The 16,499-nt window shown below is 33.0% G+C and overlaps 1 protein-coding gene across 1 annotated transcript; it reads left to right on the forward strand.

Annotated features, from left to right (window-relative positions):
• Positions 1-4,694: 4,694 nt before the first annotated feature.
• Positions 4,695-16,273, forward strand: SPATA9 (spermatogenesis associated 9). Its single transcript, XM_044657646.1, has 5 exons — positions 4,695-4,755; positions 4,930-5,018; positions 6,836-7,063; positions 13,665-13,760; positions 16,004-16,273. The coding sequence occupies exons 1-5, from the start codon at positions 4,695-4,697 to the stop codon at positions 16,271-16,273; spliced, it is 744 nt and encodes a 247-aa protein (XP_044513581.1).
• Positions 16,274-16,499: the final 226 nt, after the last annotated feature.

Below are 16,499 nucleotides of genomic sequence, written 5' to 3' on the forward strand. Positions count from 1 at the left end.
ATATATATATATATATATATATATATATATATATATATATATATATATAATTCACTGTGACCAATTTGGATTCAAACCATATCTAATAGGAAAATCCTACCCACACAAACTGCTAGTTTTTCCTTAAAAGATATTGAAAGCATCCTGTAGACTTAACTGGTTTAGAGGACTAAGTTTTAGTCATTGTTACAGCCTCCTGGTGGCCTAAGCAGGAAAAGGCCAAAAATTCTTTCACACTTCTTTCTGAACTTCAGAACTGAAGAGAATCACAAGCTACACAGAGGTAGAGAAGCTACACCCAACCAAATCAGTGCTCTACTGGTCTTCTGTTATGGCTAAATAAATTTTCTATTTAGTTATTGTTATTTAGATATTGTTAACTATCAGATGTCATACTAGTGTCTTACTTCATTCTAATCTCAAACCTAAAGTAACAGACTTGAATCAGGCCTCATCAACTACATCACGAATGCAAGGATACTGCAAAATTAGGAAATATTTAGCATAATTGATCACATAATTATTTAAATTAATTAACAAAATAGTTAAGAAGGTCTAAAAAATAGTCATGAAAAGGTCTTTATTTTTCTCCTTTATATGATATATACTCCTTTATATATTCCTCCTTTATAAGAAAAACTTTTAATATGATTGATTACATCAAGAAAATTTAATCAACTTATTCAATGCCATCCCAATTAAACTATCAAAAATTATTTTATTGAACTAGAAAAAATAATAAAAAAATTTCTTCAGAAAAATAAAAGTTCAAGAATATCAAGGAAGGAGGTCTTGCAGTAACAAATTTTTGAATTATATTATAAAGCAGTACTGACCAAATCTATCTATCACTGGCTAAGAAATAAAAAAGTAGATCAGTGGAACAGACCTACCATAGACAGTTGTAAAGGATTATAGTAACCTTGTGTTTGACAAAGGTAAAGATCCAATAAGAATTCACCTTTTGGCAAAAATTATTGGGAAAACTGAAGAGCAGTTTGGCAGAAATTGGATACAGACCATATCTTATAACATTTTTCAAGACAAGATCAAAATGGATATATAATGAAGGTATAAAGGGAGATATTATAAACAAATTAGAACAGAGAACATATTACCTATCAGATTTATGGATAGAAGAATTTATGAATAAACAAGAGATAGAAAGCATCATAAAATGTAAAGTGGGTAATTTTGAATACTTCAAATTGAAAAGATTAGAAGGAAAGCAAGAAATTGGGGGGGGGAATTATAGGCTATTTCTTGGATAGAGATCTCATATATCAAGTATATAGAGAACTTTGTCAAATATATAAAAATATGAACCATTCCCCAATTGACAAATGGTCAAAAGATATGAATAGACAGTTTTTAGATGAAGAAATTAAAACTGCATATAACTATATGAAGAAGTGTTCTAATTCATTATTGGTTAGAGAAATATAAATAAAAACAGCTCTGAGATTTGTTGCATTTATCAAATTAGGTAAAATGAGAAGAGGTCAAAATCATAAATATTGAAGAGTATATGGAAAAATGGGAACACTAATATATTATTTGTGGAACTGTGAACTAATTGAACCATTTTGGAGAGCAATCTGGAATTATATTCAAAGAGTTATAAAACTATATATACCTTTTGACCCAAAAATAGTACCATTCAGTTCATGTAAAAAAAAAAAGAAAGAAAAAGATAAGGTAGTAATCATGACCTCAGACAAAGCAAAAGCAAAAGCAAAAATAGATCTAATTAAAAGAGATAAGGAAGGAAACTACATTTTGCTACCAGAGACAATGAAGTAATATTGAATATATATATATACCAAATGGTATGTATATATATATATATATACTAAATGGTATCAAATCCAAATTCTCAAAGGAAAAGTTATAGGAAGAATTAGATAGTAAAACTATACTAGTTGAGGACTTCAACTTTCCCCTTTCAGAACTACATAAACCTAACCAAAAAATAAATAAGAAGTTAAGGAATGAATAGAATTTTTGAAAAGTTACTTATGATAGACCTTTGGAGAAAATTGAATGGGAATAGAAAAGAATGTACCATTTTTTTTCAGTGTTATATGGCACCCACACAAAAATTGACAAAAATTAAGACATAAAGATCTTACAACCAAATGCATAAAAGCAAAAATATTAAATTCATCCTCCTCAGACCTTGATGCAATAAAAATTACATTCAATAATGTAGTGCTATGGAAACATAGACTAAAAACTAAATAATCGAATCCTAAAGAATGAATGAGGAAAAAAACAAATCAAAGAAATGATCAATATTCATTAAAGAGAATGAGAACAATGAGACAACATGCCAAAATTTATGGGACACAGCCAAAGCAATTTATATCTCTAAATGCTTATGTTAATAAAATGGAAAAAGAGCAGATCAGTGAATTGGTCATGCAACTAAAAATTTAAATTCTAAATTCTCTCCCTCCCACCCATGCCCCTAATAAGGGAAGAAATATAAAACCAATTAAACATGTAAAGAAATATAAAATCAATTAAACATGTAAAATCATAAAACATCTTTATTAATGTCATTTCCATTGATTAAACCCTATCTGTAAGGGCAGCTAGGTAGCTTAGTAGATAAAACTCCAGGCCTGGAGACAGGAGGACTTGGATTCAAATCAGAACATTTCCTGGAAAAGTGACCCTAGGCAAGTCACTTAACCCCAATTACCTTGCCCCTGTGCTTCTGTCTTAGAGTTGTTGCTAGGACAGAAGGTAAAGGTTTAAAAATAAAAACAAACAACAACAACAAAAAACCCTCTATCAGTTTTTTAACACTGAGACATCTGATAATACTAAGGACATTGGTGATGAGAACATTCTTCTTTGGTTCTTTTGGGGACTGTATATACTGAAATGACAGGACTTGCAAAACTAAGCAATGAAAAGCAATAAGCAAAACCATGCAGACATGGTATCCATTTAATATAGCCTTCCTAAGGAATTCTGCCTCCTAAATTAACTGGCTATTTCCAAAAGAATACTCTTGAATTGTTCTTTCAGAATGAGGAAAAATGGCCTTAGTTATGACTTTTTCCCCTCTAGATTCTACATATGGATACTAATTCAAATTCTATAGGAGAGAGGGATAAGTTGCTAACATACAAAAATCCAAGCATAGTGATCAATATGGCTATGTATAAAATTTTTATACCTAAATCATGTATCCATTGTCATTCATCTTGGTAATTAGCATACAGAATTGGTCTAAACCTAGTCTCTCCTAGAAACTAATTTCTGACTTCTTTCCAGTCTTTACAGCTGTTTTTGTCAAAGAATGAATCTTTATCCTAGTAGAGTCTTTGCAATGATGCAGATCATTAATGCCTCTGAAACCTATATTAATATAGTCACCTCATGCATTAGATTAAGTAACTTGTCCATGGTCATATAGCTTTGCATAATAGAGGCAGGACTTGAATTTTGGTTTTCCCAACTCCAAGGCTGTCCTGTTATTCACTAAATAATCCAGGCTTTCATCATCATCATTGTCATAAGAATATTAGCATGATAATTGCTTCAGATGAGGTGTCACTGAGGTGTTTCCTGATCCCTTCAGTTCTACTTGGTTATCCTACCCAAAAATAGGGGGAAAGGGAAGAAAGTTCACACCACTTGACTGTCACACATACATATTAAAAGGCTTAAAATAACAAATGCTAGTTAATAGATGCTAGAATTTATTCACACAAAAATGTAACTCAGAAGTTGATAAATATATTAATAGAAATAAATAAAAATCCATTTTTTTTTGTAAAAGGGAGAAGATAAAGTATGCTAGAGAGGAAGGGAGTGCTGAAGTAGGAACTCTCAAAGTACAGAAAATAAACTTAAGGCTTCAAAATTTTGTCCAAGATCTGTTTACCTTGATCTGGGTGTAAACTGTTAGAAATTAGGTTTAGAGTCTTTTTTTTTTGGTCATGCTATCTTATCTAGGCAATAGAAAGATAGATGGTGGCTATAATTAGGTTGTACAAAACACTGACATTGAAAATAGAGGTGAGCCAGTCATGCAGCAAATATGAAGGACAACAGTTGGACAAACTGAGTTCTTCACTTCACAAACTGAGTTCTAAAAATAAAAAGACCTCCATTGAGTTGGGTGGTTGCTTTATGGAGGCTATTTAGAAAGCTATGGATAAAAATGAGACATGACAAAAATTGGAAAGAATCTAATCTGTCATGATGGAAAGAATACACAAACATACTAGTAAATCAATAGATACTTCTGTTTCCCATGGTTTTAAAGGTGGTTTTCTTTTCTTTTTTTTTTCAAAGTGCTGACAAGTTTCCTTACAAATAAACTTTGTGACCAGAAGGTTCACTAAATCTAGCAACACTGTAGAACATAGAATAGCTATCTTATCTTCCATAGCTCATCGGTGCTTGATAATTTGTGTTCTTGTTCTGTTCTACACTCATAAGTACTTCTACAATTCCTATCCTTACTATTGTGATTTCAGAAGATTCTGTGATAAGTTCACAAGAGGCCCATTGTTCCATAAAAAATTATTCTGGTAGTCAACCACAGCTTCTGGGATTTCACTGCTTTCTTGAGTAGGAAGGCTACCTTCATCCCTGCCGATAGGCTAAATTGAACAAACATTGCCTAGGGCTGCAGAAAAATTGAGAATTAGGAATACAAGCAGGGATTCATCATGCCAATCAAACCCGTTGGTTGGATATGTGGCCAAGTAGTGAAGAACTTTTCTGGAAGAAGTATACACAATCTTGTTCAAATGGGAGTGGGAGTGTGGGAAACTGGGATAAAAATCCTTTCTTATTTTCTCAGTCTCTAAGGAATTGTGACCTATCTATGTTTTGTTCTTTGGGAATGTGTTGGGGAGTATATTTTTAGTTAAGATATTTCTCTGGCTTCTTTTCATCTCTCAGTTGAGGGATTACAGAAAGCAGTCATGGACCTTATAGACGAGTTTAAGGATGAAGTCCCCACCATATTAAGATTATCACAGTCGAACCAGGTAATGTGACTTTCTAACTTTGAAAAGGGTTTTTTTTTTCAAAAAACAAATGGATATTGTATGTTTTCTACAACTTGGTTGATGCTTAATCTTGAGGTTGCATGCATAAAGACACAAGAATGATTGATAGTTCAAATATAAGGCAAAAAATGTCAATTTCAGATCATAAAAGACTCTAAATGTTACTGCCTTATAAGGGTTCCAGCCTAAGGAAAGAAGACAAGGTCATAAGTCCCCCAAAGGAAATATAAATGTTAGGAATTTGATCCAAGGCAAATTAACCAAGGGTCAAGGAAAAAAAATGGCTCTTGTGGTTCTGTTTATTATGATTAACAGAAACCAACATGACAAAGGTGACAATATGAAATAGGATATTAAATTTGTCTATCCTCAAAGTAAAGAAGATACAATTCACTTTATTTAAGATTTAATTAATGTCAAACAAAAATCCATCTGTATATACTTGCTTGAATAAAACTTGCTTAAATTAAATCAAATATGATCGAGAAAATAATAACAATGGGAAAAGATAGCTGTTGTAGGTATGTATTACTCAGGCAGTCAATAATTATTTATTAGGCACCACAATGTGCCAGGCACTATGCTAAGTGGTGGGGACACACACAAAAATATATATAAAAGACAACATGGAAAGAAGGTATTGAAAGACTGATGATTAAGAGACATTAGATAGTAGTATGGAACTCTGGGGAAAGGAATGGGTTTCAAAGAGATATGCAGGCCAATGATTGTCTCATACTGTCCAGGAAGATGGTACAGCTTATTTATGTATGAGAGGTGAAAATTTTGTTTTGCCAGAAAAGTGCATACTCTAGAGTGGAGAAGGTTTTATCCTAGTTTGGAGGAAAATATTTTTTAAAAAGTCAACCAGTTACTTGATAACCTTCCACTAGCAACCTCAACCATCTGTAAGGCTGCCAGAATTTATGTTGAGACATTTAAAGTAAATGTTGAGGACATTAGACTACTAAATAAACTTAAAGAGAACTTTGAAAAAAATATTGTTTTGAATTTATAAACTTGAAGTATAGGGATACCATATCAAAAATTAATTAATGGCTTATTTTGTTTCATTGGTTAGAATGAAGTTTAATGATACTGAATGTTTATTTTTCTGGGTTTTATTTTCTATCTGCAAACAAAGGATCATATCTTTAGAGCTGAAAAACAGCTTAAAGGCCATGGAGCCCAACCCCTTCATTTTACAGATGAGGAAAAGAAATCATGACCTGCCCAGGGTCACATAGCCGGGAATTGTCTGGGACAAGATTTGAAGTCAAGTCATCCTCACTCCAAGTCCAGTGAACTATTCACTAGGACTGATGAGGTACCATTATAACATACCCATTATTACATAACATGTTCTGATGATGCCAAAATGTTTCTCATTCGGGAATTTCTGGTTTTGTAATTTAATTTGGAGTAGTAGAAAGAGTACTGGGCTTGAAGATAGGAAATCCTGGGTTCAAATCTCAACTCCTGCCCCAGTACCACACACCACACCAGCTGTGTGACACTGTGCAAGCTATTTAACCTCTTGATGCCCCAGACAATTCCCTAAGACTTATCTGCTAAGTCATAGAAGGTTTCATGTTGGTAGAAAGTGTTCCCAATCCACACAGAGATGCAATACTAATTAAGTCAGGAATCTTGGAAGTTGTGGGGTTTCTCATTTAGTCGAAAGATCTTATCATATGAAGGGAAGTTGGGGATATAAAGTTGAACAAGATCTAATGCCTGCCCTTAAGGAGCTTTCGAATCATGTACCAGTCATTTTGCAAAGGTTTGTTTTTCAGAAAACAGATGTGGTCCCCAAAACATCCAAAACAAGAATGGCGACCACTATAGCTAAGACACATGCAGGAGCAGTCTTCCAAGGATTACATAAGATATCCAGGTCATCAAAATCAGTTGCCAAACTTCTGCAGCCTCAACTTGCCCATAGGCTTTTAGAACTAAAGAACATATCCCACCGTCTGCTGAGGGACATAAACTCCCCAAAGCAACCTCTGTATAAAGTTCAGGTAAGAGAAATAAACATTTCTATTACTAACTTTTTTTTTAAAATTTGATTCTCTAAAATATTTGGGAAAAATGAATATGCATTTCATTTAAGTTCCCAGATTCAAAGTTGATATTCTCTGGTAAGGAAAGGGTTTGCTGGGTGGGACCTTTCATCCCAAGTAATTTGTTCTCAAGTGTTATGAAGAGGGTAAGTAATGAATATAAGAGAAACACACCTATGGATGCCTCCTTAATATAACTATATATTTAGCATAAAACCTCAAACTTAAAAGAATTATGCAGTAAGGCGTTAAAAAACATTTTGCTCTCTTTTCCCTTCTTACCTTTTTCTGAGTTTATACAGTATTTGAGAAGGGGGTGAGGGAAGGAGGTAAGGAAATGCTGTCTATATTTTGCTATAAGGATATGCTTGGGGCCTTTCTTTTTGGCTATGTAAGAGTAGAATGTCATGTTTGGAGAACTGTAAAAAAGCTCTCTGTTAGATGCTGTCCAAGGCTAGGATACCTAAGTAAGATATACTGACTGGCTCAGTATTGGAATTAAATTTAATTTTTCATGACTCCTAAATTTGTCCAGTCAATAATCCTTTCTAGAGTTGGCTTTAGTGTTGTAGGAATATAGATAGTTAAGTATACTGTACTGCTATAAACTGAGAGAATCTAAGGCACCAATGAAGTTACAAATGAAATCATGTCAAAATGCAAGGCGAGGAAGTTTTTTTTCCTTATTCATTTTCCTTTTGGGGGGAATACATGGTATGTCACAAGCCACCTTGGAGTGCTAGTTTTCTGGTGCTACTCTATGTTGGTTTTTAAAAGGTTCAATTTAACCTAAACCCAGAACCCCCACAAATGAGAATCCCAGGGTTCCAAATACTAATCAAAGTCCCAGAACCAACTCATTCCTCCCTAGGGATTAAATACACTTTAGTTCCAAGGAAAGACCAAAGAAAATCTAGAATACCTCACAAACTATGTAAGAGTTATAGTATATATAGGTCAGTATATCCATAGCCTAAAAATGGCTATACGGTACTATGCCTCTTATGCTTACCTATTTTAGGGCTATTAGAACTACTGAGAACAAAAGTACATCTGACCTTCAGCTGTCTGGAGCAGGCAGTGAACACTGGTGAATATGAGACAATTAGGAATATGGAGCTAGAGGCAGATCTTTTTAAATTTAAAAGTCTATCATTTTTTCTAGAATATGGCCATATAGATTCATTGAAAATTTAAAAAATCTGTAGCATCTATTTTTTCCTTTCTCTTTCTGGTTGCATTTATTTTTTGTCTTTCAAATGTAACTTATTTCCCTTTAACACTTCATTTTTTTGGACATATGTTCCTTAATTCTGTTTCATAAAAACACAATTTTATCAAATTAAGTACTAATCATATCTTTGATGAATAGTATTTTCCCCCAAGTATAGTCATTATAATAACCTATAGATTTTCTTTATTAAAAATTTCCATTTTAGATATTTATTGTTAACAGGTCCTCCCACTCTATTGAGCAAAAAATAAAAAACAAAAACAAATCCCTCAATATGGATCTACATTTTATAGCAAAAAATATCCACATTAGCCATGTCTAAAAATATATCTTTTTTTCTGTATCTTAAGTTCATTGCCTCTCTGTGAAGAAGTGAGTGATACATTACATCTTTATTGGATTAATGGTTTATCATTATATTCTAAAGTTCTAAATACAAACTTTCCAAGTTGGTTTCTTCTGTATGTTGCAATCACTGTATAAACTATTCTCTTAGTTCTGCTTATTTCACTCTGCATCATAAGGTCTTTCCAGTCTCCTATTAAGTTGTTCATTTTGTTATTTCTTATGAACTAATAATATTCAATTACATTTAAGTCCCACAATTTGTTTAGCTATTGTCCAATAGGACAATACCCCCACAGTTTCCAACTTTGGGCTACCATGAAAAAAGCTACTATAAATATTTTTGTACATAAAGATCTTTTACTCTTTTAATTATTTGGGTATATTGGTCCAGTAGTAGCTGATTCAAAGTGTATGCACAGTTTGGTCACTTTCTGAACATAGTTCCAAATTATTTTTCAGTATGACAATGTATGAGTAGATCTCTTTTTTTTTTCTTCCATAGCCTCTCCAACACTTGCAATTTTCTTCTTTTCTTTTCTTTATTATTTTTTTAAATCCTTACCTTCCATCTTGGAATCAATACTGGGTATTAGTTTCAAGGCAGAAGAGTGGTAAGAGCTAGGCAATGGGAGTTAAGTGACTTGCCCAGGGTCACGTAGATAGGAAGTGTCTGAAGTCACATTTGAACCCAGAACCTCCTGTCCTGGGCCTGACTTCCAATCCACTGAGCCACCTAGCTGCCCCCTTTCTTCTTTTATTATCTTTGCCATTTTGATAGATAGGAGATGGAATGTTAAAGTAGTTTTAATTTGCATTTCTCTAGTGATTTAGAACAATATTTCATGATTCCTAATAGCTTGGATTTCTTCCTTCGAAAACTGTCTGTTCATATCCTTTGATCATTTATCAATTGGGGAATAGTCCTTTGTCTCATAAATTTGAATAAGTTCCTTATCTGACTTAGAAATGAGAACTTTATCAGAGACCCTCAATGGAAAGATTTTTTTCTCCCAGTTACCTTCCAATTTTTATTATATTCTCCAAACAGTGAAACTTCTCCTTGTTTCCCTTCTACTCCCTACTCTTAAAAATGAAAGAAAAATAAAACCCTTGTTGCAAACATGTACAGTCAAGTAAACCAAATTTCACATTGGCCCACCTCAACCCCAAATAGATGTTTATTCTGTATTCCGAGTCCTTTACCTCTCTTATCAGGAAGTGGGTAGCATATTTCATGATTTTTCCTAAAGAATACTGGTTGATGATTAAACTATTCAGATTCCTTTTTTAAATTCTATTTAATTGATTAATTAACAGAATTAAACTAATCAGATTCCTAATACTTTCAGTTTTTCTTTACCATATTGTTCTTCTGGTTCATTTTACTTTGCACCAAGTTCATACAAGACTTCTTAGGTTTTTCTGAAACCATCCCCTTCATCATTACTTATAACACAACAGTATTCTATCACATTCATATATCATGGCTTGTTTAGGCATTCCCCAAATGATAGGTACCTCAGATTTTCATTCTTTGCCATCTCAAAAGCGGCTTTAAATATTTTTCTTCCTGATTAATTAGAAGTTGTTTTGCTTAGGACTAGGGAGAGAAAGAAAAAGAAAAACAAATTTTCTCTTGTTTTCTTCTTTCCTGTCCTCCTCATTGCTATAGTAGTAGCCAACAGAATAGAAGACTTCCCTTCAGGACAGTTCCCTATAACTAAAGATATTCCATTAACTAGTCTAAGCCAGAAACAGGATGCTAAAATAGAGACTGTCATTCCTGAAATCAGAGATATCTTGCAGACTTTTATTCTGATGGCTTCTTCACTTGTACTCTTTTGTAGGTTCCACAAAATATACAAGATTCAGTTTGTTGCTCAGTCATTTCACTTATGTCTCACTTTTCATGACTCCATATGGAGTTTATAAAGCAGAAATACTAGAGTGGTTTGTATTTTCTTTTCTAGCTCATTTTACAAATGAGAAAACTGAGACAAACAGGTAAGTGACTTACCAAGGGTCACATAACTAGTAATTGTCTTGGGTTGGATTTGAACTCAGGACTTCATGACTTCTAAAACTTTATCTACTATGCTATGTAGCTGCCCCCATGAGAGTCAGAGAACCTGACATTTTTTGAAGTTTAATAATTATCTACAGTTAATACTATTCTTTGTCATTTTCTTATCTTTTATATACTGGAAATGTGATTATTAATTGTTCAACTGACAGTATAAATAATTCAGTTAAGAATGACAGCAATAATTAGAATAATGAAAATTTTTTTTCAAGATTCAGGGTAACTCCATCTATAGGGCACAAGTGGAAATTTTTTAAATGTAAAACAATAATCAATTTTTGGACAACTTAAAAAATAAAATTACCTTTCTTTCATAAAGGTCAGATTTTTGTTCACCTCAGAAGTCTAGAAAAATGTTGCCACCAAATAACTGAAAAAGGTGTTTTTTTTAACTTTTTTTAAAAAAAGGTGTTTTTACAGAAAACATATCCCAACACAAGTGCATGCACTTGTGATATGGGCAAAACTATTCTCAAGGTTTTTCAGTCATGTAATTGTATGTATAATGAGGCAACAGGTTTAGACGAGGAAGAAAAGTAGGTAGAAGAAATATAAACTCTCAAAAGTCTGGGGCCATTTAGTATATGAACCATATAGTATATTAGTCCTTGAGGGTATTACATACTTGATATTCATAAAGGTGATATTATTATTCAAGAAAAATTAATGGCATCTTGTGTTTAAGAAAGTTGGATGACATAATCTACTTTCATAAAAAATATTAGTATAAATAAAGTTTTTATATTGACAGGAGTAAGCTTTATTTGTATGAAAGATTCATTAATATAAAATGCCTCCCCATAAAGAGTGAATAATGTATTACTACAATGCCTAGTTTGCAAATAATTTTTCAGTTATGAAACAGAATTTAAGGATAAAATATAGTGAAATTTTATCACACTTCAGTCTGCCAAATAAGAGGCCCATTTGAAAAATGTATCAAAACTAATCAAAGAATGCAATCCTTATTTTCCCAAGTTCCAAGTAATCTCACAGATAATCTCATAGCAATATTTTACTATGCCTCTCCTACTCATTCCTCTTCCCTCCCCTTGCAAAAAATAAAAAGCACCACCCAAGACTAAATTTTTAAAAGTATTTAAAGTCTCTAGCTCACAAATAACCAAAATAGATAAGCACAGTCCTCAACCCATGACCATTGCTCCCAGTGCTTTGCCATAGGAACCCATTATAAAAAGTCATGAAGCTAGAGACCACCTGAGTTCATAGAATCATGAAATGATAGGTCTGAAAGGGATCTTGGAGGTCATCTAGTCCAACCCCAGGCCTTGAAATAAGCTCTGGGTTTCCAAGAGAGGAACGTGAGGAGGGAGAGGGCATTCTAGACATCCAGGTGGCCTTTGCTACCCTGGCACAGAGACTGGAGATGTAATATCAAGCATGGAGAGCAGCAAGTAAGTTAGTTTGTCTGCAGATAAAGTTCCTGAGGAAGAGTAATGGGTAATCAGTCCTCCAAAGCAGGCTGGATATAGATTATGAAGGGGGGGACTAAATACTAGATAGAGGAAGTTGTAAATCATAGAGACAAAGGAGAGCCATTGAATTATCTTGAACAAAAATGGCTCAGTAGATAGCCAGACTTGGAGATGGAAGGTCCTGGGTTCAAATATGGCTTTAGACATTCCCTAGCTGTGTGACTCTGGACAAGTCATATTAAACCTCATTGCCTTGTCCTTACTGCTCTTATGCCTTGGAACCAATACTCGGGGTGGTTGTTGTTTTTTAATAAGTTATCTTGAACAAGGTAATAATGGTCAAACCTGCACTTTATAAGAATTTCAGTTTTACCCATGATGTGGAGGAATTAAAGGAAAGGAAGAGACTGAATTCAAGATCAGTTAAAATGTAGTTTCCATCTAAAACTGACTAATAAATGTTCACTAGAATAAAGCAAAGGATGGTGCCTAGGTATAGCTCTCTATTGGATACTTTTCTCCAGGTTGACATCAATTCATTAATTACATTTCACTGATTCAAAACATTCATTCACCTCTGAATTCCTATTGTACATAAAACATTCAGGCCATATGTTTTTCTCTTGTCCTGAAAGATATTGGAAAAATCTTTGTAAGGACCTTGTGAAAAATCAGTCACACTTACATCATTTCGTAGGAATACTAGATAGTCCATTAATCAAAAAATTATTTGAATTAACAAGAAATCTCTCTTAAAACGCAAATAGGAGGATTTGGGGGCTATCAGTCATTCTCACAGTAGTAGAACTTCATTTAATCTATGCCCTTTTCTAAACACCTAAGAGATCAATCCCAGGGGTTTGATATACAAATACAGGAGCATCCCCACTTCTTTGTTTAGAGGGAGGGGCAGGAAATGATTAATTGTTGGACAGTATCGGTCTGAGTGTCTAGGGATCTGGAAAGGATGGTTATTACAAAGGATTGTAACAGAAGGTATGATGATTTCAAAGGCAAACTTTTTCTATTCAAAATTTTGCATAAGTATTGCCTTAATAAAAGAGCCAATAGTTCTCTTCTTTATCTCTATGTCTCCCTCCCCTGACTTCCAGGACCCAGAACTCAACCCAGTATATTAATATAATGGCATTTTAGGTTAAAATACCTTTTGTGAGACTTAATCATTATTTACAATGTTTCCAAGGGAAAATGTTTTCTGAATTCCAACCAATCAACTTAAAATTATAACAGCAAGTAACACAGGAAGCACATAGAGTTCTTAAGGTTTGTTAAGTATTTAATATATATTTGTTACTAATTGTCTTTTGTGGTAGAATGTCTTTTCTGGGAGCAAATATTTAAAGCCTCATTTTACACTTTGCATAAAGTTTCAAAATGTTAACTATTTTAAAAGAAAGAATAAGAGAAAAAAACTTAAATTTTTTTCTTTTCCTACAGGTCAGAAAGGGTTCTTTGTTAGATGTAATCTCCTTTCCAGCAAAAACTGCCTTCGTAAGCATAATATATGCATCTTATGCAGTGCTAATTTATTTGGTAGGTTAATAAAATACTTAAAAGTACAATAATAAATATAGTTCTTTCATGTGATAAGGTTAATACTCATTTTTTCATAAAGATCAAATACTAGAGTAAACTAGAATATTCATAACATTTGGGTGGAATTTCAACCTTTATTAGCCAGAATAAATGCCTTTTTTGAGAATAGGGATTACATATCCAGGCATTCATCCAGTTGTCACACTGTAAGAAAGAATGGTCCTCTTTTCATACTAGCCTAATTATAGTACAGTAGAACTTCTGTTATCCAAATCTTAATTAACTAAGCATCTAAATTATCTAAAGTATACTGACAGAAAATAAGAGTGCTGAAATAGTCTTATCAAAGCCTATTTCTAGAGACCTGATATTATTTAAATATTTCCTCTAACATTGAAATTGTACTATTAGTACAGTGTCCCCAATATCAATTCACAAAAGAAGCTGTCATTATTTAGTTAGCCATAGTTCCCTCAATACTTTGGATAATCAAGACAACTTGAAGAAGATTCTTTTATTTGATGGATATAAAATGGAATTGAATATCTTATTAAAGGTTTTTGCATGTAAAATACGACTCTTAGGAGAGTAAATTATCTACCTTCTGACCTATATCCTCATTAACTTTGAGTTGGGAATCATATAGTGTGACAGAGATAGAAATGACTTTATAATCTGGTTCAATCCTCTTGTTTTAGAGATTAAGAACCAAGGCCCAGAAAGATGAAATTACTAAGGCCACACAGTTCATTGACTGGTACAACTCCTAGGCTATCCATTTTGCCACTTGTTTTATTGGGATGGGGATGGTGTTCCTTCCCTGCATCCAACCCAAGAATCCAAGAATTATGGAAAACAAGTCTGGAAAAGATACTGAGTTTTCTGTTCAAACCCCATGTCACAGAGGATCACATTCAGATGGGGAGATAGAGAATCAGAAGATCTTGGCTCTAATCCTAGTTATGCCATCAATTAAAGTAACTTTGGGCAAATGATTTAAAAGTCTTTAGGCCTCAGTTACTTCATCTGTAAAACTAGGAGGTGTACTATAGCCCCTCTTACTCTTGAAGTCAATGGCTTTTATGGTATATGCACTAACTAAATAAACCCACCCTTTATTTAACCTGTGACCTACCTGTTATCATATATTGCCAATCATTGGAATGAGACCATATGCCCCTGCAAAGGACAGAAAGCAGGCCTCTTGCTTAAGTACATGGAACTCATGTTGCATGCATCTAAGGTTTATATTAAAATGTTTGCTTTAACCCTCAAACATTCTAAGGCAAAATGCCACAATTTTTAAAATTTAATTGTTTAAGTATTTCCCAGATTAAAAAACAAAAACAAAAAAAACTAAATCTTCCTTGTTAGAATTTTAGCTTCTTACATTTCACTTCCTTTTAATGACTTATGACTAACTGTTCATAAGCTACCTTACAAAAACTAATATTTTCATAGCCTTCTCTTCTTCTAACTGTACTTGTTTGAGTCTTCCAGCTTCTCAGAGATTATACTTTGCCATTTATCTGTTCACATGCTCCTTTTCTGGTGGAATGCTCCTTGAGGGCAGGGACTGTTCATTTGTAGCTCCATATCATAGAATAGTCCTTTTTAGAGTGGAGTTGCTTAAGAAATAATGTTGAATTAAGTTGATTTGTTATTTTCCTAGAACAGCTGCTCTTCTCTAAAAGTATTTAGGTTTCATTTGCATGTCACACTATATGAGGTAAGAGCAACACAACAGACCTATGTTTCTCACCGTTTTTGAATTGTTAAAACTCTTACATTTTTAAAATTTATTTCATTACATTTTACTTCCTTATTAAAGTGCCATATTACATACATTTATTTGTGAGTGACACTTCTTGATTTGGAGGAGATAAGCAGATTAAAATAATTTTAAAAGCATTTTCATGATACTCTGAGATAATGAGTCTAGGTGCTGGAAATCACTGCGCTATTGTCTTATTGAATTCTCCCCCAATGATCTATATCCCTTTCAAACTATGGTACCCTAAACTAGACACATTTATTACCCACACACAGAAAACTCTATAGATGGTCTAAATTAAAAAAAATATTTTATGTTATTATTTAGGGACCTCACTTAGAAAATATTTTATTTAACAAATCATAAAAGCATAGATTCTGAAGTTATGTATTGGAATACATAGATTGCTAACTTTAATAGAAAATGTTATTTAAAAATAAAATGGATTTTTCTTTTTATTACATAGGCAGTCTGTATTAATGCATTGCTGGAGAAGGCAAAGAATATTTTTCAAGAGGAAGAGTCCATAAGGCAAAACAAAAAGGATAGTAATGAAGTTAGAAAAGCCTTTTCTGAGCCTGTATTTCCTGAATATGAAATTGTAGCTAAACCTTATAGATCTCTGCCGGAGAACCCAAACGCTATTCTCCTTTCCAAACTTCCTGATATTAAGTTGAGTAACAAGATTCAAGTATTACATTCTGTATTTGACCAATCAAATGAAATGAATGAATAAGTAAATATGAATATAAAAATCACTTTTAAAATGGAGCTTAAGTGCTATCTGAAGGTACATTTAATTGAAAATGGGGGAAATATAGATATATTAAATATGCTACTTATAAACAAAGCAATTGCTAACAAAATGCCAATCTCTGGTACTAAATAAAATGAACTGTTCATATATATCTTTATATATATATACATATACATACATATGTATATGCATGCACATATGTGTA

This window comes from Gracilinanus agilis, chromosome 1, assembly GCF_016433145.1.
Source record: "Gracilinanus agilis isolate LMUSP501 chromosome 1, AgileGrace, whole genome shotgun sequence".
NCBI classification, from domain to species: Eukaryota; Metazoa; Chordata; class Mammalia; order Didelphimorphia; family Didelphidae; genus Gracilinanus; species Gracilinanus agilis.

What these genes read in the sequence shown, in the direction of transcription:
- SPATA9 (XM_044657646.1), top strand. Translation starts at nt 4,695, where the DNA reads ATGCCAATCAAACCCGTTGGTTGGATATGTGGCCAAGTAGTGAAGAAC. An exon ending in GATTATCACAGTCGAACCAG is followed by an intron (nt 5,019 to 6,835) that starts GTAATGTGACTT and finishes TTTGTTTTTCAG; the next exon opens with AAAACAGATGTGGTCCCCAA. An exon ending in AACCTCTGTATAAAGTTCAG is followed by an intron (nt 7,064 to 13,664) that starts GTAAGAGAAATA and finishes CTTTTCCTACAG; the next exon opens with GTCAGAAAGGGTTCTTTGTT.